This window comes from Gasterosteus aculeatus, chromosome 3, assembly GCF_964276395.1.
Source record: "Gasterosteus aculeatus chromosome 3, fGasAcu3.hap1.1, whole genome shotgun sequence".
NCBI classification, from domain to species: domain Eukaryota; kingdom Metazoa; phylum Chordata; class Actinopteri; order Perciformes; family Gasterosteidae; genus Gasterosteus; species Gasterosteus aculeatus.
Genome location: NC_135690.1, coordinates 14384789 through 14406693, shown reverse-complemented (window position 1 = coordinate 14406693; position 21905 = coordinate 14384789). Strand labels below are relative to the sequence as shown.

Genomic DNA, 21905 nt, shown 5'->3' with positions numbered 1-21905 from the left:
AAGTTCTGAATGAATCAGCAGCAGCACATAAATCAGATTAACACTTATTTCCTACTTCTGGATCTGTGTTTGATTTATCACCTCACGCGGTCGAGCCTCAAATACCAAACACTGTCTTACGTTTAACAAGGCTTTTTTAATCATAATTTCCCTTGTTGTCTCTATTTGCCATCTTGTACTATATGTGTGCTATTTTGCCTTTGAGGTTCGCACTTTACATCTTATATGGGTGTAAGAAGATATTTATGCACTTGAGGTCACGATATTATCTTTTGAGATACAGTTTTGTAATTAATAGTTTTCATTCAAAGATTAATTTCAGACGTGGTTCCTTTTGTGTTGAAACCCCAACCGCATGATAGCAGTGTTGTAATCGATCAAAAAGAAGAGTTATGATGTTGGATGGGACCAGTGTTGGGCAAGTTACTGAAAATGAGTATTTAGTTACAGTTACTAGTTACTTCTTTTAAAGGTAATTGAATTACTTACCAGTTACTGTGTATCAAAAGTAATTAGTTACTCTGGAAAGTTACTTTTAAGTTACTTTTATGTCTGCTTTTTAAATGTAAGGAATATAAATAGTACTGAACAGTCAAACACAATAAACATATTTTTTAGACCGATTTATTGTAATCAACAGGGCAACAGGCCTTCAAATCAAGCAATAGTGCAAAAGTCCTTTTTAATACTTAACTTAATACATAATAACTGTTTCAGGCATTTGCCTGAAGGCAACTGACTCGACAGGATGCATCTCATCTTCCACATAGCGAGCGATCAATCTATTCAGCTCTGCCCGGTTCATCGGCTGCACTGCAGTCCGTGTACAGTGGAGCCGTGGTTGTTTGCGTGGGGCGGCGCCTGCAGCATCCTGCGCTCTTTCGTCATGAGCGACGCGATGCTGTTTACGTGCACGTACGGCGACTATTCTGTGACACACAACGTTTGGTGGCCACAACTATTTTGTGCTGACAGGCAGCTATTTACTTACTATTGGCCGGCCCTCCGCTTCGCGTCACAAAAGAGAGTAACGCGAGTAATGAACTCATTTCAATTTCAATTGTAACTGCGTTAATTTATTCTTAAAAAATACTTTGTTACATGCTCGTTACCGCTAAAAGTAGTGGAATTACAGTAACGCGTTACTTTTTAACCACTGGATGGGACACATAAATGCAATTGCAGTTCTGATTGCATATATGTAATATGTGTTTTTTCCTTACTTTGCTTAAATTATCTCGATTCAGCCGTACAATAAGTACAATATCACCAGATTCTCACCACTTGTGAGCCCCTACAGTCTACCAATGGACGCCTCCAAGACGCCTTCTGATATCGGTTCAATATCAATCAATACAATTTCCTGTTGTGAATCGGTCCTTGGCTGAAACTGTCCACGCTGCGCTCTCCGGGAAACCTTTTATCCACCAAGCGAAGAGGTTTTTAAACGACCTTCTACATAACGTCCGTGTTTCCTTCAGTCGTCTGGGCTTCATTTTTCCAGCAGCGCGGCTCGTGAAAGCGAAGCTGTCGGTTGGCGAAAAATGTCACGGCGTTCTCGCCGACCTTTTGCTCTCCATGTTGGTGAGCGGTTGAAAGGCGCCACTTTTAACCCTCGGTCGCTTCTGTTTCTGCCCACGGGTACCGTACATTAACACACACACACACACACACACACACACACAGGACCGGATGTTTTGTGCGTGGGGGAGATTCCCAAGCGAAGCCTTCCCCACCTTCAACGACGACAAGCAGAGTCAAATATATCGGAGAAGGAGAAGAAAGAAATATATTTTTATCTCTCACACACATTTTCCCGCCATCTTCTTCCTCCATCTTTTTTTCATCCCTCTTTCTCCCCTTTTTCTGGAAGAATGGCAATTACAGTGGAGGCCTTTGTAAATGATTGAAGGAGAGAGAGAGAGAGGGAGAGAGGGAGGGAGGAGAACGTGGACGGGCTAATACGATTCAAAAAGCGGAAAGTCTCTCTTGTCACAAAGGAGGCAGGAGGAGAGGAACAGTCTCTCCCTCCCGTCTTTGTCCTCCCCTCATCCTGAAGCCAAAGAACCAAACTCAATTATAAACTCTCTCGCTGCAAAATCTGACCTTGGTTGTCACTTAAGGCACGAAGGCACAGAAAAAGTCTCAGAACAGGCCTGCTGGTTAGCTTCCGTGGTCAGATGGCCGCTTTCTTTGTGGCGGGAGAACATCAACGGCGGCGGCGTGAAGCTTAGTCACGACTAGCGCGTCTCACACGTCTTACCGAAAGAAGACAAATCGTCTCCTGCTGCGACGGACACGCAAGTCTGCGCCCTGCAGAATGACCCGACACGCGATTAGACTGAATACAAACAAAAGTTTTTCCCTCAAAAATTTCGCTGTGTGTGTGTGTGTGTGTCTGTGAGGGGTGCACACACTAAACGAGTGTACATGAGTGTACCTGCAGACGGAGCACCGACGTGTCCCCCAGAATGCAGCCGGTGCCCCAGATACAGCGGGCCGAGCAGCGTGATCATAACGCGTCGCAGTAATATCAGATAAGCGTGCGTGCGTGCGTGTGTTTGTCAGCGTGAATGAGATAATTGTCATCATGACGAGAAATTAAAAGCGTTGAAACCATCGCTCGTATATCAGCTCTCTTATAGTCACAGAGACCCACAATGCTCGTTGTCTTGTTCTGCATGTAAGGCTTGACCTAAATAACACACGGTGCAGGTCTCTGAAGTGTGCTGTTTGTTCATATATATTTCTTGCATTGATTCATTAAAGATCAACAACACAACAAACGATCTGTAGCATCTTTTTGTTTTTTTCTTCCAGTGTTATTCTGAGATTAGATGAAAACACAATGTTCTACTTACTGTCTCATTAGTGCGCGAGAGGAAGACGAGAGTGTTTGAGTGGAGACGGTGGAGGGTGCCGGGCTGGTGGGGGGGGGGTGGGGGGAGGGGGGGCAGTCTGTTTGTACTATTTGCATTAAATTCTTGTGGGTGATAAAGAAGCGTGTTATGAACATGTAACCTCGTTGCGATCGATCGTGCTCCCCGCCCGGCCGGCGTCGATCGGAGGGCGCCCCCCCCCTCGACAGGCCACGCATCAATGCTAATTGGATTATTAAGTCATATCCGTTTTGGCTCTCATGCTCTGCAGTCGTACACATATGCAACATAAGACTTATTTTATCTGTGGCTCTGACGGCTGCGTTTTTATTATTATTATTTCTCTGCCTCCGACATTGGATACAAACATGGGCTGATTGGTGAGATATTGCCCCAAAAGGAGTGGCCAGAGTGTGGTCTGTTTTGGTTGCAGGCTTTGACACGGAGCTTAAAATGCAAACGGTTGCTCATGTATTTTAATGATCCTTAGTCCCCGAACGAGGGGCTGCATTTATTGTGCAGGCCAGAGATTTAAAGCCGAGCCTTATTTCTAAAGTGCTCTGAAACGAGAATCTCTCGCACAGCAGCAACACACATGTTGGATAGATTTGTAGGGATATAATATATGGTATTGCTCCATCACCGAGGCGCATAATTGCCTTTTGTGTTGTGTTTTCCAACTTCAAAATTGTGCTTTATTTTGTAGGAATACATGTTTTACAACGGCTGTGCATCCCATTAACGCAGTGCTTTAAAGCCAACAGCGCTGGCATGCGTCCCTCACTCCCTACACCCCTCGTGCCCTTTCTTTCTTCCTCATCTGTGCATTTCTCCACTTCATCTTCTTCCTCCTGCGTCATCCCGCTAACGCTTCCGTCTCCCCTTGTTTCCTCAGTGGGGCGTTTGTTGATCGAGTTCAGCTCCCAGATGACGATGGAACGAGTGCAGAGGGAGAACCCCAACGTGACGGACGGAGGCCGCTACACACCACCCGACTGTCGGCCCAGATGGAAGGTCTGTGTCCGCCGCGTGCTTTAAACTGAGCGTGTATTCACGCACACAATATGTAGTAGTGAAAAACACAAGACAAGAATGAATGCGTGATTTAGAATGGAGTAAAAACGATGAAATAGTAAAAACATAGAGGTAAAAAGTGTGAGCGATTAAATTGTCTACTTACAGTTTGTCTCCTACAAAGTCATTTTTTCTTCACTTGTATTGTATGTATTGTCTTTAAAAGTTGGATTAAAATCGCAAAGCAAACCATTACTTACCATCACCGTAAGTACTATTTATCATAGTGCTATACTGTATATTGTTTTTCTGTCTTTCTCGGCCACACAATACTTCACGGATACCTGGGCGCCTCCTACAGCGGTCAAAAACGCACTAATCACAATGCTTAATAACACGGAGAGCGAGGTCGTCTGGCTGTCAGTCTTCATCCGAGTGCAGAACTACGCTTCTTACGTGATAACTTATAGTTTAACCTTGGACTGTTGGTACAGCCGATGAAGACTCACTTAATCAGAGAAGACAAAGGACGGCCACAAATCAAATGTGCAAAGCCATGAAGAGCCACTTGCTCCAGCTGCTTCATGCAAAATAAATGAGAACCGACTTTACGTGACTATTTTCTGGTGCAGAACAGTTCACAGGATGGAACAAAGCTCAATTATGCATAATTACTCCAACAGGACTCTTTGTCCATGTCTCCAGAAAACGTGTGTCTCGCTTTGCTTTCCAGCATTCATTTATTCATGCGTCTCCGACGGAGACAAAGTGTTGAAATGCGTCAAACAAAACAATCAAATGCATCAACTCAAACTGTCCCTCGCCGTCCAGGTGGCCATCATCATCCCGTTCCGCCACCGAGAAAACCACCTGAAGTACTGGCTCCACTACCTGCACCCCATCCTCAGACGGCAGAGGATCGACTACGGCATCTACATCATCAACCAGGTGAGAGAAAGCGGGCCAGATGTGCTGCAGATGTGCTGAAGTCACGCATCTTTGTGGTCACTCCTGACAGGAAACACTAACCCGGTCTATCAGTCCATCAGGTATTTCATTTCATTAATACGGGGAGGGAAGTACGTTACTGCGACGGACCCTCCTCCCCCCCACTCCCCCCTCCTCCCCCCTCCTCCCGCCTGGTCGCCATTGAGGGAAAAACGACACCGTGTTTACTTTCTCTCTGCTCAGTTCAGTGGAAGCCCAAAGGAGCGAGAGTGTGTGTGTGTGTCTGTGAGAGTCTTTCATGTCGTGTTTGTGTGGGTGAGACTTCTTCTTCTTCTACATTACAAGGAATGAGCTCTCCCTCCGGCCCATTCTCTCCCCTTTGGGCCTCACGCAACACCTTTAATGGCACCCCCCACCCCCCAACCCCCCCGGACCCTCGCTTGCTCCGAGCTCCCACCACAGGCCGCGTTGGACAAAAAAGAAATTCTCATTTAAAAATGGTGTTGCATTTATTTCGTTGCTCGCCTCCTCTTCCCCCATTCTAAATAATCTGAACCTGTTGATTTAGAAGCTTTGGAGGAACAAAGGCGCTCACCCCTCAGTGAAAGTAACGGCAGTCGTGCCCCTTCAAACACACCTTTGTACCTTTGTACCCGCGATTGATTGGTCTGGTTTGATATTTTATGCCTCTTATCAGTGACAAAGAAGAGTTGAAATCTATGCAGGGCCGTATCTCAAAATCCATCCGGTTGTCTCACCGTTGCTACGCGTCGAATCCTCCAATAAACCGGTTTGGCGAGAACCCCCAAAAAAAAAACTGATGGGCACCTGGAGCCGCTTGCCGAGAGCCGAGAGCAATTTTCTACATTGCTCGCTCGAATGTTAAATGAGTGGAAGTGTGGTACCTTTTAACACAGAGTGACTGGAGGGTGGAGGAGGGTGGAGGGAGGGAGGGGGGGGGGGGTTAGTGGTGATAATGCTCCCCCTTGTGAACAGATTATGACTGTCGCGTCAAAACACTTGTTTTTTAGCCATTGGAGGTAAAAACAAAAACACCCCTCAGACAAAGGCTCCTCCCATCGGCCCCATAGATCTTATATTCAAATAGATGATGTGGCTTACAATTAATATCCAGCCGTGCTGCATCATCTTTAGTATATGATTGTGTATAGATAATAGCTGCTGTGGTGAGACGTCATTCTTACAAAACAAAAAAAAAAAAAATGAGCATTACAAACACTAAATGTTGGTCCGCTTGTATGAAATTATTCCATTCATTGCATCATCGGTTTGCTGAAGAAGGTCACGGCATTGGATGTCCTCTTCGTTATCTTCGATAAGGCAATTCTCCTTCTCACTTTGCACGCTGCCATGTCTTATATATACCCAAAGATATCCAATGTAAAGCCATCCAGTCAACACAAAGAAACCCTTGTACTCTACAAGCTGAACTCGGCCGGTGTCTCTTCAGCAGCTCTCCGCTGGTGAGGCGCGGTGAGTAGGCGTTGCAGAGGGATCAGGCAGAAAGTTATGTACCAACGCTGCGCCCTGCTGCTCCGCGTGCTCTGGCCAATGTTTGCCCGTGTTGGCCACCAGCTCATCATGTGAACTGGAGAAAAGCCCAGAGCGAGAGAGAGAGGCAGGAACAGAACAAACAGAAACACCGGTTAGGAAGGGAGAGGCGCCGAGGCAGCTGAGTGACGGAAGTGATGGAGGGAGAAAGAGAAGAGCCATCAGCCATCTGCTGCTGGGCCGAACATGAGAGTTTAAGGTCCATCCGGAGCTGGATGCCGTTCGTTGATTTACATCGTCTGAGAGGCAGGAGTCACGTAATATTCAGCCATTTATTGTTTCCCTTCCCAACGTCCCTGAAATGTAAGGATTGTCAGATTGTAGGTGCTTCCCTTCTGACGCTACCAGCAAGTTTACAACTGATAAGCAATAAACAAAATGTGCCGTATTGAACGACATTCTGATGTGCTTTATAAAGTGACCTTCCCCTATTTTTGTGGGGGGGGGGGTTTGTTTTGTTTTTTTTCTTCAGCAGAGATTTTCGGGGAGAAAAAGGGAAGCAGGATAAAACGCAACCTGCTGTCATCTGGTCTCAACTCATACACCGATTTAAGCTTCTGCTGCTCCGCCCGCTTCCGCTAATCCACCGAGATACGACCCGCTGACCCCTTTCTCCCCCGACACACACACACACACACACTGCGCCGGATCAGTAACTCCTCTGCATCCGTGGAAAGTCTCAGGTCGTGTTGAAAAAGGGGGAGGAGGCATCCGGTCGGATTTATTTGTCCTGAGTGGACACCGAAGGTTCCGGCTGGATTAAGCCGCTCGTTCCCGCCTGTATCTGTTTGGTGCTCGTTGGCGGTGGTCACATGACGGAGGACGTAGGAAGTTCAGACACGCGCCCCAATATTTTTAACATTATTGATATATATTATACAATATTATTATACAATATTGTGTTCATCACACCCCAAGTGTGTAAAAAAAAAAAAGCCTCTGAATCACGATGTTTGGAACGGACATATTCCAAATATATCTTGGCAAAGGCGACGCGTACGAGCTACATTCTTTACGTCGTAACCTTTTACAGCGAAGGCAGCGCACGTAAAGCCTGCTGCGCGGTTTTATACTGAGAGCGCTTCGTTCAAAGGGAATTCAATAAAAAAGCTCAGAGTAGCCGACTTAACGACAATTCCCCTCAAACAGCCAAACGCTGCTCTGGATCGGAAAAAAATTGTTGCCAATTTGCATCACAAATAAAATACGTGAAGTGTAAGTGTAAAACAAACATTTCCAGAAGTAACCAGATCAGTTTATTACCACCAGTTTACGGTAAAAAGCCAAGAAAATATTTCTCAAAGACTCGGAGGACATCTGTGAATCTGCTGACACATTTCAGTTTGATCTAATTACAGATCAGACCATCCAATCCATGCTACTCTTTTATATTTAGTGGTTGTTTTTTGTTATCCCGCTGATAGAACAGAACAATGGCTTTTCCATCCAAACATTCGTTCTCTTCTTATCTGCTCGGGAGAGAGGGACACACACCCCTTAGAATAAAGCAGGAAAAGGCTGTTCCAGGGCTGCTCTCCCTCATTCCGTGTCCGTACCTCTCTGTTTCCCTTTCATCACCACTCCAGCCCGTGTGCGGTTGACGCACTTTCTATCTCCTGCTACCAGAAATTGAAAAAACGAACAAAGGGAGACGAGAGCACGAGGGAGTTTTTGAGCAGTCGACCGTGCACAATGGGGTATCGATTTGATAAGCAACAACTCTGTTTCTCTCCCCCCTCTTCCACCTGCTGTTTTAGGGTTTGCGGGAGCATTCTTTCTGTTTTTTTAGACAAAAGCAGGGCAGTGAAAAAATGTTCCCGTTCTCTCGGCGCTCACAGACCCATTAAATCTGCAAAGTGCTTCATGTGATTGTGCTGCTACGCGCTGCAATGAATTATGGATTCGGCTAGAAACTACTCTTCTTCTTGAAGTAGAAAAACGCGGGATGTGAACATGACATCAGGCCTTGATATCCATTAACACACCTTTCAGTGGGTCACAGTGAGGTGAAAAACATGGTGACCTCATTAGACTCAAAAGTCAATCTTAAACAGACAATTCGAAATGAAATAAAAAACTATGTACACAAATCACTGGTAAAAACATTCATCGTAACATACTAAAGGGAATAAATACTAATGAAACTTCTTGCCATCTTTCTCATGCTCCTGGTTACTCATCTAAAATACATCAAAATTCAACACCCATTCCAGTTTTTAATAATCCAACCGGCTGGCCGGCTTGTTGGAATAACTCGACGCACATCTAAGTCTCTGTTCCTGGATGGTTTTGAATCTGCCCACATCACTGACCTGAGGCTGAGCAGATGTTCGTATTTAGCATGTGTTCCTTTCTCCCACTCGCATTAAATCCCAGATGAAAAAATAAACTAAACTCAATCTAGCAGGTGATCAACCTCACAATCAGACGACCTGTCACTCACGTTCGTCACGGCTTGTCACACAGTGCAAATAAATAGTTAGGAATCTCGTTGGAATGAAGAGGGTGTATTCGAAAATGGACATTCAGCATTTTAGTGACGGGTAATTTAACCTCAGCTTTCCCTTCAATCAACCGTCCATTAAGTGCGAGTTGTTCAGATGGAATAGACAACGAGAGGAAACCCCAAAACGCTCAATAAAGGACTACACACAATGTGAGGCTGTTAGTTTTGTCTCACTTTTTACTTTAAAGTTGTAGCTAACTTTGTGTTGTCCCGGAAGAGCAACGACAGCTGCAGCAAACGGTGAAAATAAATACACGGCACTGCGCGTGGACCCTCGAGTAAGCTGTGCGAGACTCAAAACCAATATTTAGTGTATAGAGGAGCTTAACTGAGGCGGCCTCACACGTAGCAGCACACACTCCGCACAGTGAGCGTAAACATTGCGCGTCGATGCCGCACGTCAACAAGAGATCCGCGTTTCATCCTCCCGTGTGTCTTCTTCATCGCTGCCGGGGTCGAACGGGGTTAAACGCCACACCAGCTCTGTTTCAACTATTTCTACGTTGATGACAAAACAGGAAATCAAATGTAGGAAATATATGAAGAAATATACGTCACCGATAAGTAAAAAAAAAAAAGGCCGAAGGGCGGCTTTCGTTTTTAGTCCCTCGTCCCCTTTTCACACTTTGCTCTCGTGCTGTCGGCCCAACAGCCCGAACCCGACGACCTCGCTATTCACAGAGCGGAAACCAGCTGCATGGAACCCTCGAACTCTTTCACGTCCTTCTTTAAAAAGACCTGTAAATGTAAAAGACACACTGAAGCCGTCTGGCTGGACGCAATGTCACATGACTCGGCTCGTCTTCTCCTGGCTGTTCTGGTTTCAGTTTGTACAGCAGTTCATGGAGTTCATTTAGTATTGAATAATCCCGCTTTAGTTTTAGTGTAATCTGAGAACCCACCGGCTATCGTCTGACTATGACCACACTTTTGAATAGTTTGAAATCATTGCGAAATCATTGCGAAATATTGCGTCTCAGCAAAAAATAAGGTAGTACAAACATAAGGGTCTGCGTTGGTGGGTGTTGTTGATTTTCAAGTAGGCGTGAGAGAATAAATAGAATTATGACGAGAAAATGGCATGAACCATAATTACTTCTCTCCTCTGTCGGGAGGAAAACAGAAGAACGACCTTCACATTATCACGTCTACCAGCGGTGTAGCACATATTTGATTGGCCAACTTGTTGTTTTGTCACATGACGTTGCCTTGTGTTGCAGCAGAAGACTTTTTGTGTTTTTGCACCGCAAAGGATTGAAATGATACTCTATTGTCGAGGCGACTTGAATGGAACACTGATGTGACTGTTGGCCCAGCAAATCAATGTTATTGTGCAGTTTTAATTAAATAATGGCTGGATACAATGTGGAGAAGACCATGGTGCAAATTCCAGGTAGGCGGCTTTGGCCGGTGAGACATAACGGGAATAAAAACTGAGAGAAAGTGTCAGTTCCGGTTATGCTTTATGTTTCAAAAGGCCGAGAAACAACCCACACAATGTGAATTATCTGCAACCTGCACGTCCCTTTCTAGTTCCCTCTCTGTCTGGCCGGTTCACCCCTCCCTTCCTCTGCGACTCATCCTCTGAGCCGACCGCCGACGAGAAACGGAGCGCCGCACCGAAGACGGGTTATAATAATGTCAGCAGCACTAGAGACTCCTACCGGGGACGGAGTCATTGTGTAAAACACACCGCGGTGAGCCGTAGAGCACAAAAGCGGAACGGGGAAGAATTGTGTTAGTCGTAATCGTCGAGAAAATTGCCCCCCAAAAAATCCGCTTTCGCCCGTTTATTGAGGCTTCGTCTTCACGGCCGCGCAGTTTGATTCCAAAGCAAGATGGGGATAAGTGAGTTATCCTGCGACGTTCAATTCTCTCCGTTATTAGAGGAGCATTTTCGTCTCCAGACGGACCGTTATCTGCACTGTTGAGGTCTTTGGATGTGTGTGTGTGTGTGTGTGTGTGTGCATGACCTGTGGCACGGAACACACGCCTCTCATGACCGGTGTGTTTTTACATTAATCTCATTGACCTGCTGTCTGCTAACAACATCAACAAGGGAATGGAGTTTAAAGGCGTGGATATTGCTGTTTCCATTGATGACGACGGGTGTTTATGGGATCAATAATGTGGCGCGTGCACAATGGATCCCCCCCCGTGAGCAGACTGACCTCCCAGCTCGTCTGCCAGCGGTTTCCGGCGATACGAGCAGAAGCATCCAACATCTCGATGAGACGAGGCGATAAGACAATAACGCGCATTGACTGGGCAAAGCGGAGATGATGTTGCTCTCCTGCAGCTCTCAGCCGGAGAAGCCGGGTTGGATCCGGAGCGAAAAAAGCTTCCTTTTTGAAAAATGAAACAAAGACGGTTATTGTACTGCGCTGCGAGAGGAGAGCGTGACCTTCGCTCTGTGAAAGACATTCTGTCTCCTTTTCTCGAGGTACTCGGCATCAATTTGCCTCGGTTGTGAGATATTTAATGGAAAGAGTTTGAAGTGGAGCATGACTTTCATGTGCCTTCAACAAGGAAAGCAGGAGTGGAGAATTCGAGGAACCCAAACTAAAAATGAGGATGGTTAAAAAGAGATTTAAGTGTCTGCCAGTTCACTTCAACATAGAACATAAACACGGAGTTACTGCCTTCTGGATGTCTCCTCCTCTTTAATTCATCTTAAACATTTCAAACCAAATGCACGTTTGCAGCCGAGGTTTTCAAGTAACCGATAATATGAAAATACCCTCAATTGAGAGAAAATAACCTTTCCACTCGCATTGCACGGTAATGACTGTGCTTAGCCGCGCTGTAATTGCGTCATCTTCCAGATAACAATGGAGCTCTGAGTCTGAACAAAGGAGAACTGTAGAGCTTTGCCATCGGCTCCAAAGTTCCGACCTTCCATTACTTTCCAACACACTGTGAGCATCACATCAATCCAACCTGACGACGGCTCGTTAGCGACACGAGCTGAGAGTGTCTGTTTAAACTCGTCTTTAAAATCATCTATTTTTTCTTTTAAATGTATTTGCTGGCAAACTGCTGCACGGCGGTGTGTTAGGAAACCCCCTCACGTACCGCCGCATGTATTATTTCGGTCGACTGTGTCACATGGGATGCAGAAGTAAATTCAGATGGACCTTGATCTGCCGGCGGGGGTTTGGATACATTGCTTTAAAATGGTTTCGCCGCTGTCATCGTGGGTGTAGACACGGTGTCAGACAATCCACCTGAGCAACGGCAATAATGCGTTTATGCTTGTCCTTCTTGTTGCAGCCGACCCTTGACCTCTCTGTGCTGACTTTAGGCTTCAGGTTTGCACGCAGGATCTGCATGGCCAGTGATCACTGGCTCATGAAGGGAATTCAAAGAGGACAAACATTCTGACTCTTCCGATTCCTCGTTTTCTTTAATCCACATCAGAGATGTAATTTATGACGTTCGTCACACTGGAAAGGCCACTGCTCGGTTTGTTTTTGTGTGCGCGGGTGGGATGATGTTAATTTCAGCAACTTGCAGCAATTTGAGAAGGTTTGTCTGTTGCTAAGGAAGGAGCCACTGAGCCCTGACGACGGTTTAATGGGCTCGTGTATCTGCCGGTTGCTCCCACACACCTGTTTCTCTCTTTCTGCAGACTCCCTCCCTGCTCCTTTTTAATTCATCACCTCGTCTCTCCCTTCACTCTCCACCGCCCGGCGTCTCCCAGAGAGTGTGGTGGCCGGCTGATGGCGACGTGTGTGTGTCTGTGTGTGTGTGTGTGTGTGTGTGTGCCTGGCAGAAGGGAGGTAATTCAGGAAATCATGGCCTGTTCTCCCTCGTCCTCCAGCGTGATGGATCACCAGGCCGGGGAGAGACCTCACGGAGCCTGAAGAGCCGCCATGAGTCCATAAAATGTGCTAATGTGCATAAAAAGATCTTTATCGGCCTACGCGTTTATTCAACAGCTGTCTACTGCTTGCCTTGATTTGTTTAACTTCCTTGGCAAGTGACTTGTGTACAACTCAAATACATCTAATAAAAAAACGCTATATCGTTGTCAGCTGTTTTTAATAGTTATCAAATAAATGGTATAAAATGGTCTTTAATGGATAAACCTGTTTTCCGCATTTACGTTTACCAAAACTCTTCTCACACGGTCTCATGACTTCCTACTTGTGACGTTTGAGGGATCAATTTAATGTAAAACAAATCCAGTTATAGTGAGACCGGGGGTAATGCTCCTGAAACGATTCTAGTTGCTTTAATTGTTGGATTTATAACAGTAGTTACATCCACTCGGGTACGATGGATATTTACTAAAGCTCATGTTGTGGGATTTTTACGACCCTATTTTTCCTCCGTGATCCTTCTTCTTTATTTCTTTCTCCCTCGTCATCTGAATGACCTTTAAAACGTGGCACAGGGGAGGCGAGCTTCTGCTGGGGTTTAATTATACACTGACCCAAGGTCCCATCGTACCACGAGGGCCTTGCATATTATTCCAAGATTTAAGGCCGATTGCGCCCCGTCGGTTAAGGCAAGAGAAAAGATGATGAAGAGAAGCAGCGCGGCAAAGGTACAAAGAGGGGAACTTAGGAATTGTGCTTTAAATCTGGCCGACACGACACCATTCTGTACTGGTTGGAGTTTTGGTTCCGGACCTGTGGCCAATATTGAAAAATCACCGGTGTTCTCAGCACATGGCCAGATAGAAGGTTCTACTACGATGCACTAATTCACTATAATCCTCTTATGTTCAAAGCGATTCTGATCCTTTAAATCCAAAACAAAGATATTAAATCACATCCATTCTAATCCGCTGCAAAAAAAAAAACTTTCTGCAAACGAAACAGGTTTAAAAAGGGGGCTGGACGGAGTTTTGATTCAATTTCCTGTGCAGATTGTCTTTCTTTATCATTTCATGGTTGGAGCTAATTGGATTGTTAATTAGAAGTTTCAGAAGTGTCTCTAAAAAAACACCTTTTACCCTGCTCTCTGTTTGAGTACTACTTACCTGGGAATGTGCTAGCTGTTAATAATTGGATTAAAGTAGTGCGCAGAGGGTACTTGTATCTATTAAATGGATCTCGCATCAGGGACCCGCGTGCTGTGGACCAGGCGTGCATCAGACTCACAAAGGTTACTGGCCATTGGTGTCGGAGTGTTCCAGATGTTCCATTCTGGAGAATGTTTTCACGTCGTGTAAAGAGCTCCGCGTATCATGTGAGAGTTAACGGAAGTATGCATCCCTTGACAACGTTGACAAGCATCAACATTTCATGATTATCACTGTAATCGCTCCAATATCTCACCGGCTTATTGTTGAGAAAACAACTCACCAGGGTTTCCCTTCAACAAAACAGCTCCATGCACCGAGCACCCACCAATGCTACGTTCTCTACGCATGCAGGTGACCCGGAATGTGTGATAATCAGCTCACTTTGAGATACCGTCACAGCCAGTAGTCCTTTTCTTTAAAAATTGGGATTCATTTGGCCGTCCGTGGCAATATCGCCTCTTTGCACATTCTTGAACATATTGAGAGAAGAGCAGGCAGATGGTGGCAAACTAATTTCTCATGGCATCCCGAACACGTTCCAAGACTCCAACCCTACTGGGACCGGTGCTCTAATTTCCTAGATAGAGCTTAATAACTTAGGAACTTCCTCAACAACAACAACAACTCACCAGGTGTAAAACTGTCTAGAGAACATGGGGGGCGACTGACCTTAAAGCTTGTGAATAATTAATTGATTCACATTTGGCACATTTGCATGTCAGACTGCAGAGCACCGGGACGTGCGGCTGACTGTTGGATGACACGCTGCAAGAAGGGAGGTTCTTACTTTTCCGTCGGAGCTTTTCGTACTCTGATTACTTTCGAAATTGAATTTCTCGCCAGTTCTGCTTTGTGCTTCCCAATTGGATACCAGCAACAAATTACCAAAGCTCTATTAGTGTTGAATATTTTGTGATCCCCGGGCCTCTCTGTTGTCACTGCAGCTGTGCAAGAGGGAAGGGAATTTGGAACATATTTTTCCACCACCGACAGGGAGTAGCTGACATTTATCTTAAAATAACCTTTGGTAAAATGGCCTTCAGTATCTCGCAGAGGTGGCTTAGTCCTATTTGGCTTATCGCATGAAGAGGGTATAATGAGGACAGCACATGCGCTGAAGGAGACACCTTTTTAGAAAGGCACCAAAAGCTCTCCGTTCATAACAAAGAGAAGCCGAGGCGTGGAATAATGCACGGGTACCAAGCATGACAAATTTCAACCACTGAACAAATGTGAGCGTATTGTTTTCAGTAACAGTGTTTGCATTTGAATGGCGGATTTGTCCAATCAGAGAGCGGATATTGTTTTATTCTCCTGTTAACAAATTCCCACCAATGTTTCTGCTTGAACCACTGAGCGAAGCAGAAAAAACTCCTAATCCATCGCAGAAAGATGTCGTGTGGGTTTTACTTACCAGGTTGGTGGTGAATTGACTAATTTGTTGCTGCAGATTCTCAACACAATCTCACCCGCGTCTTGTATCACGAGTCAAGAATTGGATTGATGTGATCAAGAGTCGGTTCTCCCAATAGGAAAAAAAAAAACGTTTTTTTTGCAGGAGGAAGCATTTCTCCTAAAGGCTTGTTTACTTGCTAGTAATACTTCCTCACTTCCTTACCCTGTTTCTACAGTAGATGGAGTACAATATAACTCATTGGTTACTTAAACCCAGTGCTTGTTGCTGCGCCTCACAATGAAATGTGGACGTTTTTTCACAAAATTTTTCATATTGAGTTTTTTCTTCTTTTTTCTCTACTATATATCACCATATTGTGGGTCACAGCTGTAACACAAAACCTCACACCACAGTAGGTCTTCAGGCGCATCCTCGAGACTCTTCCCAGCAGGGAGGGGCTCTCCCTTTGAAGCAGTCTGAGGCCGAGTCGATGCACTGGCCTGTTAATAAGGACGGAAATGGGTTCATCTGTGCGTAGCGCGGAGTGCGGTTGTACCGGGTGCTTTGCGGTTCGCTGGACGACACAAACACTCCAGCGGGTTGGATTTCTTTCCACGCTGCATGATTGTCCTCTGCTTCAGAACGCACCGCCAACAGTGACACCTGCTTCTGCTTAACTCATTCCAAGACAATAGCCACGAAATGATTATTTTTCAACGAGGGACGAGACCTCATGCAGAATTCATTTGTTTTTGTCATTCTTTGCTCGGGATAATCTTCCATCTCTGCGTGTCTCTAGCGTTCGGTCTCCAAACACTCGAGGGCGGCGCTGATTTTTGTAATAGCTTTTTTTATAAGGACGTGGAATTATAACCTTTGTGATCACTAACTAAACTTTATGCATTTTTTTTTCCTATGTAACTATGTTCTGTAGAGTCTGTGTTCACCTTTATCTTTTTTTTGTTGATCTAGATGTAGTTGCATATTATCTTAGAATTAGCCATAGCATACTTACATTACAATTATTACTTGTAAACGAAAAATCTCTCTCAGTGAAACAGTGAATCGTATATGGAGCTCATTTTCAAAGCGATCATTGACGCAGGGAAATTATGGCTCAGATGTAAATAACCAGTGATACAATTCATCCCTCATGAATAATAAGTTCATGAACGTGTGTTTGTATTTTTTCAGATAACTATGTACACAAATCACTGCTCTGAGGTGCACAGCTTAGTTAGTCTATGTTCTGTGACATAACGTGCACACGTTGTTCTGTGCTTATGCAACGTTCATTTATCTGGCATCCGTGGTTTAATTTATAGGAAGTAATCACAAATTAGACTACAATCTACCACAATGGTTAATCTGCACTGTAGTGTGCAATGCCGCACAAGCACAATAACTCACTGGATCATATAATCACATGACATTTATGCCAGCTAGCGTAGCTCATTGGAATTAGTGGAGATCAGCATTTCAACGTAAACACATTTCAAAACCAGTGCAGCTCTTAGTGGTTTCTGTTTTCAATATTGTCGTCTGTGAAAAAAACTCTGCATCAATGACTTTTATTCTCAGTGATGTCTTCCAACCATCAAATGTCTCTTGACGAGTTGCTGTCCTCCACCTGCATCCATCTTAGAACGTCTGCCCTCCGTCTTTGAGAAAATGTGCCAGATATTCCGTGATGGAGCTAAAAGACAGAAACACGTGGTGGTTATTGACATTTCACATCATGTTAAGTCAGTTATTCTGCTGATCTTCACTTGTTTGACGACCTGCCAATCATAAAAATTGATTTTTTTTTTTAAATCACTGCACTCTAAGTTGGCATATGACAGAGGCTGTTTTTATAGAGCAGTGGTTCCCAAACATTTTCATTTCTTTTCATTTTCTTTGCAATAACAGCTCAGCGCGTATTGAGTTAAAACTGCACACTTAATAAGTGCATTCAAAGGGTCTTCAAAGGTACACAAACGATGTTGAGAAAGTGAGAGAATTATGAACCAATTAGTTATAGTTAATTAGTCAATCACTGGTCACGAGCTCGCTCTTCTAATATAATACAGTGTCTTAATAAGAAAAAGAAACAAAGCAAATGGAAAGCAAACTATCCAGTAGATCTAATATTACTAACTCAGGAGTGACATTTTCTATTGTGTCATTAGCGTCATGTTTAGAGTGACAATGACAAGAAATGCTTGTTTATTGTTAAAATGGCCCCCATTAGCTGTCACCGAACTGGGACGAGCCATGTGCTCTTTTACTTGTTTATTAAAGCTTTTAGGAAATCTGTTTTTATATTCACAGCATTATTCATGAGAACATCTCGGCTTGCAAGTTTGACTGCAAAAGCTGTGAACTGTATGAGCTTTCCTGTTTATTTGGCTTTTTTCTCTGTTGGTACGTTGGAACTTTTACTCCATGATGACGGAACCCGTGTTTTTTATTTTATTTTCACTGCATTATTACTCCTAACACACACACACTCACTCCTGCTGTGCAGTAAGCTGACTGGCCACATTGTGGACTCATGTGCCCCCCGGGGGGCTCTCGGGCCTCGCAGTGCTCAGCCTGAAAACTCCTTATCTCCACTCGACTGTCGGCCGCGTCGAGGGAAAACCGCGGGGCTTTTTCCTTTATTGGACAACGCGCCTTCCATCCCGCTATGAGCCAAAGGTTGTGACCTGTGATTCACAGCAAAACACATCACACAACCCTCCTCTTCCCTTTTTTTTGTTTCACAGTCCGCCCCTGAGAATGTCGCACACAACCACAAACGTAAAGGTGGGTGTTTCATTGTGAGTTCTGAGTGAGTCCTGTCCATGCATTGTGTTAATCTCTCTTTTTTTAAACCCTGATTTCACAACAAGTCAATGGATTGCTATGAAATGCACGATGATGTCTGGTTTATTAACAAATACCTGCAAAGTGAGTCTCAGCTTTAGTCTTTGCTTCCTGCAAATTAGCAGATACGAACGTGCTAACCAGAAATTGAGATTATAATAAAAAATTACGTTTTCTCCCTGGTGCATTACATGTTCAAAACATAGCATAACCGGCATAATTCAGCTAAGCGGCGTCGCAGCTACGGATCCGTGCCAACAGAGTTCACGACCCCTTTGCCCGCTTGCCGCCATTGAGTTGACATCAAGTTAACATTTGTCACATCATTCACTTAGAAGAGATTCAGCTGACGGCTGTAAAATGTGTGTCTTAAATGATGTCCCGCTTTCAGACCTCTCATTCCCCGAGCTGCCGCGTTGTTGACCCCAGCCAGACGGCGGGTATGAATCATTTAAAGTAGCTTTAACAACCCCGATACATCACGCTGCCTATCTCTTCAGAGTACATCCACTGCACATTTGTTTTAAAAAGTCTGATTAATGTTTCTTTTCCCCCACGAGGAGGTTATCTGCGTGACATGTGGTGAAGTAAAAGAGGACAAAGGAGACGGAAAGGAAGGACGAGAAGCGTACGAGGAGGCTTGCGGCTGCTGCAGTGTGACGATTTTTAGTGTTTTAGTTTGAGCTGATTTGTACTGTTAACATGCTTCGCTCCTTGGAAAGCAACACACTAATAAATAAATCCTCCTTGAACAACCATCAGGTGTGAATAGATCCTCATGCACCGTCCAGATGGCAAGAAGGGCTGATTTTAGCGTGCTGCAATTCGCTGTATAGCTTCAAGTTAAGGAAATAAATAACAATAATGAAACATAGACGAAACGTTTAGCCCTTGACGCTGAACAAAAAGTTAAAAACCACGAAGGGAAGAAGATGGAAAGAAGATAAAAGGCAATAAAGTTATGAAGAAGGAAATAAAGAATGAAGGAATGAAATAAATAAATAAGATGGATGGAGAGGAAAGAAAGATGACAATAAAGACCAAATGAGGGGAATGTACGATGGAAGGAATGAAGAGGAGCAGATGGATGAAAGACACAAAGAAGGAAATAGAGAAACAAGGGGAAAGTGGAGAAATCTAGTTTAAAGCACATGGCTTTGTAGTATGATTTTCTCTGCCAGTAGATCATCCGCTTCGGTTATTTACGTGACCGTGTTTCTGCACAGTCGTGATTCTCAGTGGGACGTGCAACCTCTCCCTCTCGGGTCACGCACCCCTCCGACGACGTGGCGACGGCGCATTATTATGGCGCCACGAATCCCACTGGATGATGAGCGAGGGGCTCCAGAGCTCGAGTCCGGTCAGCTGATTCACACTGGTTCGTCTCACGGGAAGCGTTTTCATTTCGTCGCGACAGGAGCTCGGGATGCACGTGGAGAGAAGCCCCCGAGGTAAAGATTTTGTCTGAAGCCACATTAGAAACGTGAGTGATTCTCCGGAGGCTCAGTTACAAGAAACGTGGCCCCTCTCCCCGGGAGACAAGTTTTAATCAGGAAATGAAACGCCAAATTTCAAGTGTCATGTCGGGATTTATTGGGAAACGAGTCCGCGTGAGCCGCGGCGGGTCCTCAACTGAGCATACAGACACACTAATTGATAGTTTTGACATCAACAAAGGATCCAATGAGGATGAAACAAATCACAAAGCAGTGAAAGGTTCGGCACTCGATCCAAAAATATTTCAATGAGGAATTTTAAGAGGCCGAAAATGGAGAGTTGATTAAAATAACATCAATTAAGTGACTCCAAGCGCGTGCTGATGTTGCTCTGCGTAACTGTAATAGCTGCTGCGCACTGACGTGTTATCATCACACTGTAAAGTGTTTTGGCAAACGTATTAGCAGACAGCCGCTTATTGAACATCGGATTCACGTCTCTCGCCGTCAAAGAGCGTGATGATAATATCGCATGGAAGAATTCTGCAGTTTGTCTTTGGGGAAACGCGGCCTCGTCACGCTGGAGTTGCTCTCCCTCCCGGAATATAGACGTCATCATCAGCCTGTCGCAGTTCTGTCTCTTAGTCGATGCGACGGCAGATGAATCGGATTCTTCTGGAGAATAACTCAATCCTCATTTTCTCAAGCACGAACTCAAACGCGTCGGCCCACATCTCAAAGTGATGAGGAAATCGGAGACGGCTCGGTCATTCTTAGGTGAATGCCTCATCCTAACCCTACCAAAAGTCCACCGGGGGTCCTGCAGGACTTCTTCATAGTCTTCATATTCCTGTTTTCCCCTCAGCACAGTTGTTTGTGTCACAGCCAGAGGCCCCACGTGTCTGTGAGAGGAGGTTTGGCACAGCGGGTCAAAACAACAAGCCACAGCAACCATCTGGCCCCATATTTGTCAAAATGTCAGGTGTGTTTGATTCTCTGCCCTTCACCTCCCTGACGCTCTCCCTTTGGCGTGCCAGTCCGTGCATGTCGGTCAGGCAGCTCGTAGTTCAATATCTGTGTGTGCGTTTCCTTCACAGGTCTGTTGGTTCCCTGAGTGGCACATGCTGACATCATCGGCGTGTTTGTCATCTTCTCTCCGTCCTTTTGTTCTCACTCTTTGTGCGTCTTTCTGTTTGCGACCCTCTGTGATTTACGCGTGTTACGTGTTCCTCTTCTCTCTGCAGCGTGTATTTGTATCAATTACTGAATACTTAAAGGGTTAAAAAGAAACAAATATATGGACAGCATGTGTGAGGTTGCACCCTATTTTTTTGGTCTAAAATATACCGGTGACTTAAATATAGAGGGACCTTTGAATGTCAAGCAGTAGTCTGGAAAAGGAAGAGATAGCATTGTTCACTCAAAATATACGTTTCCAATTATTTCACTGATCCGTATTTTAATTCAAAGTGGAGATATCAACTTTTTTTTTTAAATAGATGCTGTTTAGAGTGTTTGAAATGTGTCTAGAATATTTTTCATTTGATGCAGAGGAGCTGTCATAAAAACATCTGACATTATAATGTTTTACTCAGTTTAGACTGATTAACTTACCGCTATATAGTGTTACATGTCAGCAAGTCGTAATTCTTATATCCCGAATCAAATGCATTCGCCTTTTTTTGCCGCTGGGTCTGTGTGAATTAATTCTGCACAGTAATCTTTCATGCTGAGATTTTAATTTCCAGTATTACATAGATTTGCTCTCTTGAGACAATTTGGCCTTTCCAATGAACCTTTAAAACCATTGCAACCTTTAATTAGGAATAAAACCATTACATTTACTGTAATGTCAGTGTATTGTATGAAGGGCAGAATTATTCTCATTTCCTTGCTCGTTTTGCACACAATATACAGAACAGAACAAAATGCATTATTTTCCAACATTTTCTATACAGATTTGAACCCTCGACACGACAGAGAAATAAGAAAGAACACAAAGGGCTGTGCTGCAGTTTCACTTTTTATTTCCACGCGGACATCTCGGCCCAGATCCCTTCATCAAAAAACGGTTTGAATTGCGTTCCCGCACCTATTCACCCACAACAAATGACTTCCGGACGCGGCAGAGCAGCACACCGCGTGTCGACGTTTTCCCTGATCTGCGTCCACCGACGGCGCCGGGGCGGAATAGTAATGGAGTTGGCCGTCGTGGGCCCGGCCCTCCGCTTCACCCGGGAGCCCCTCCGCGCCTCCGCGCTGCCAGAAA

The 21905-nt window shown here is 44.7% G+C and overlaps 1 protein-coding gene across 1 annotated transcript in view; it reads left to right on the top strand.

Annotated features, from left to right (window-relative positions):
* The window catches only part of b4galt2 (UDP-Gal:betaGlcNAc beta 1,4- galactosyltransferase, polypeptide 2), a 90163-nt gene that overhangs the window by 40256 nt on the left and 28002 nt on the right, over positions 1–21905 (top strand). The window contains exons 3-4 of the mRNA XM_040171316.2: positions 3775–3893; positions 4725–4841. Coding sequence (XP_040027250.2) covers positions 3775–3893; positions 4725–4841 — 236 coding nt within the window. The remainder of the gene's footprint in view (positions 1–3774; positions 3894–4724; positions 4842–21905) is intronic.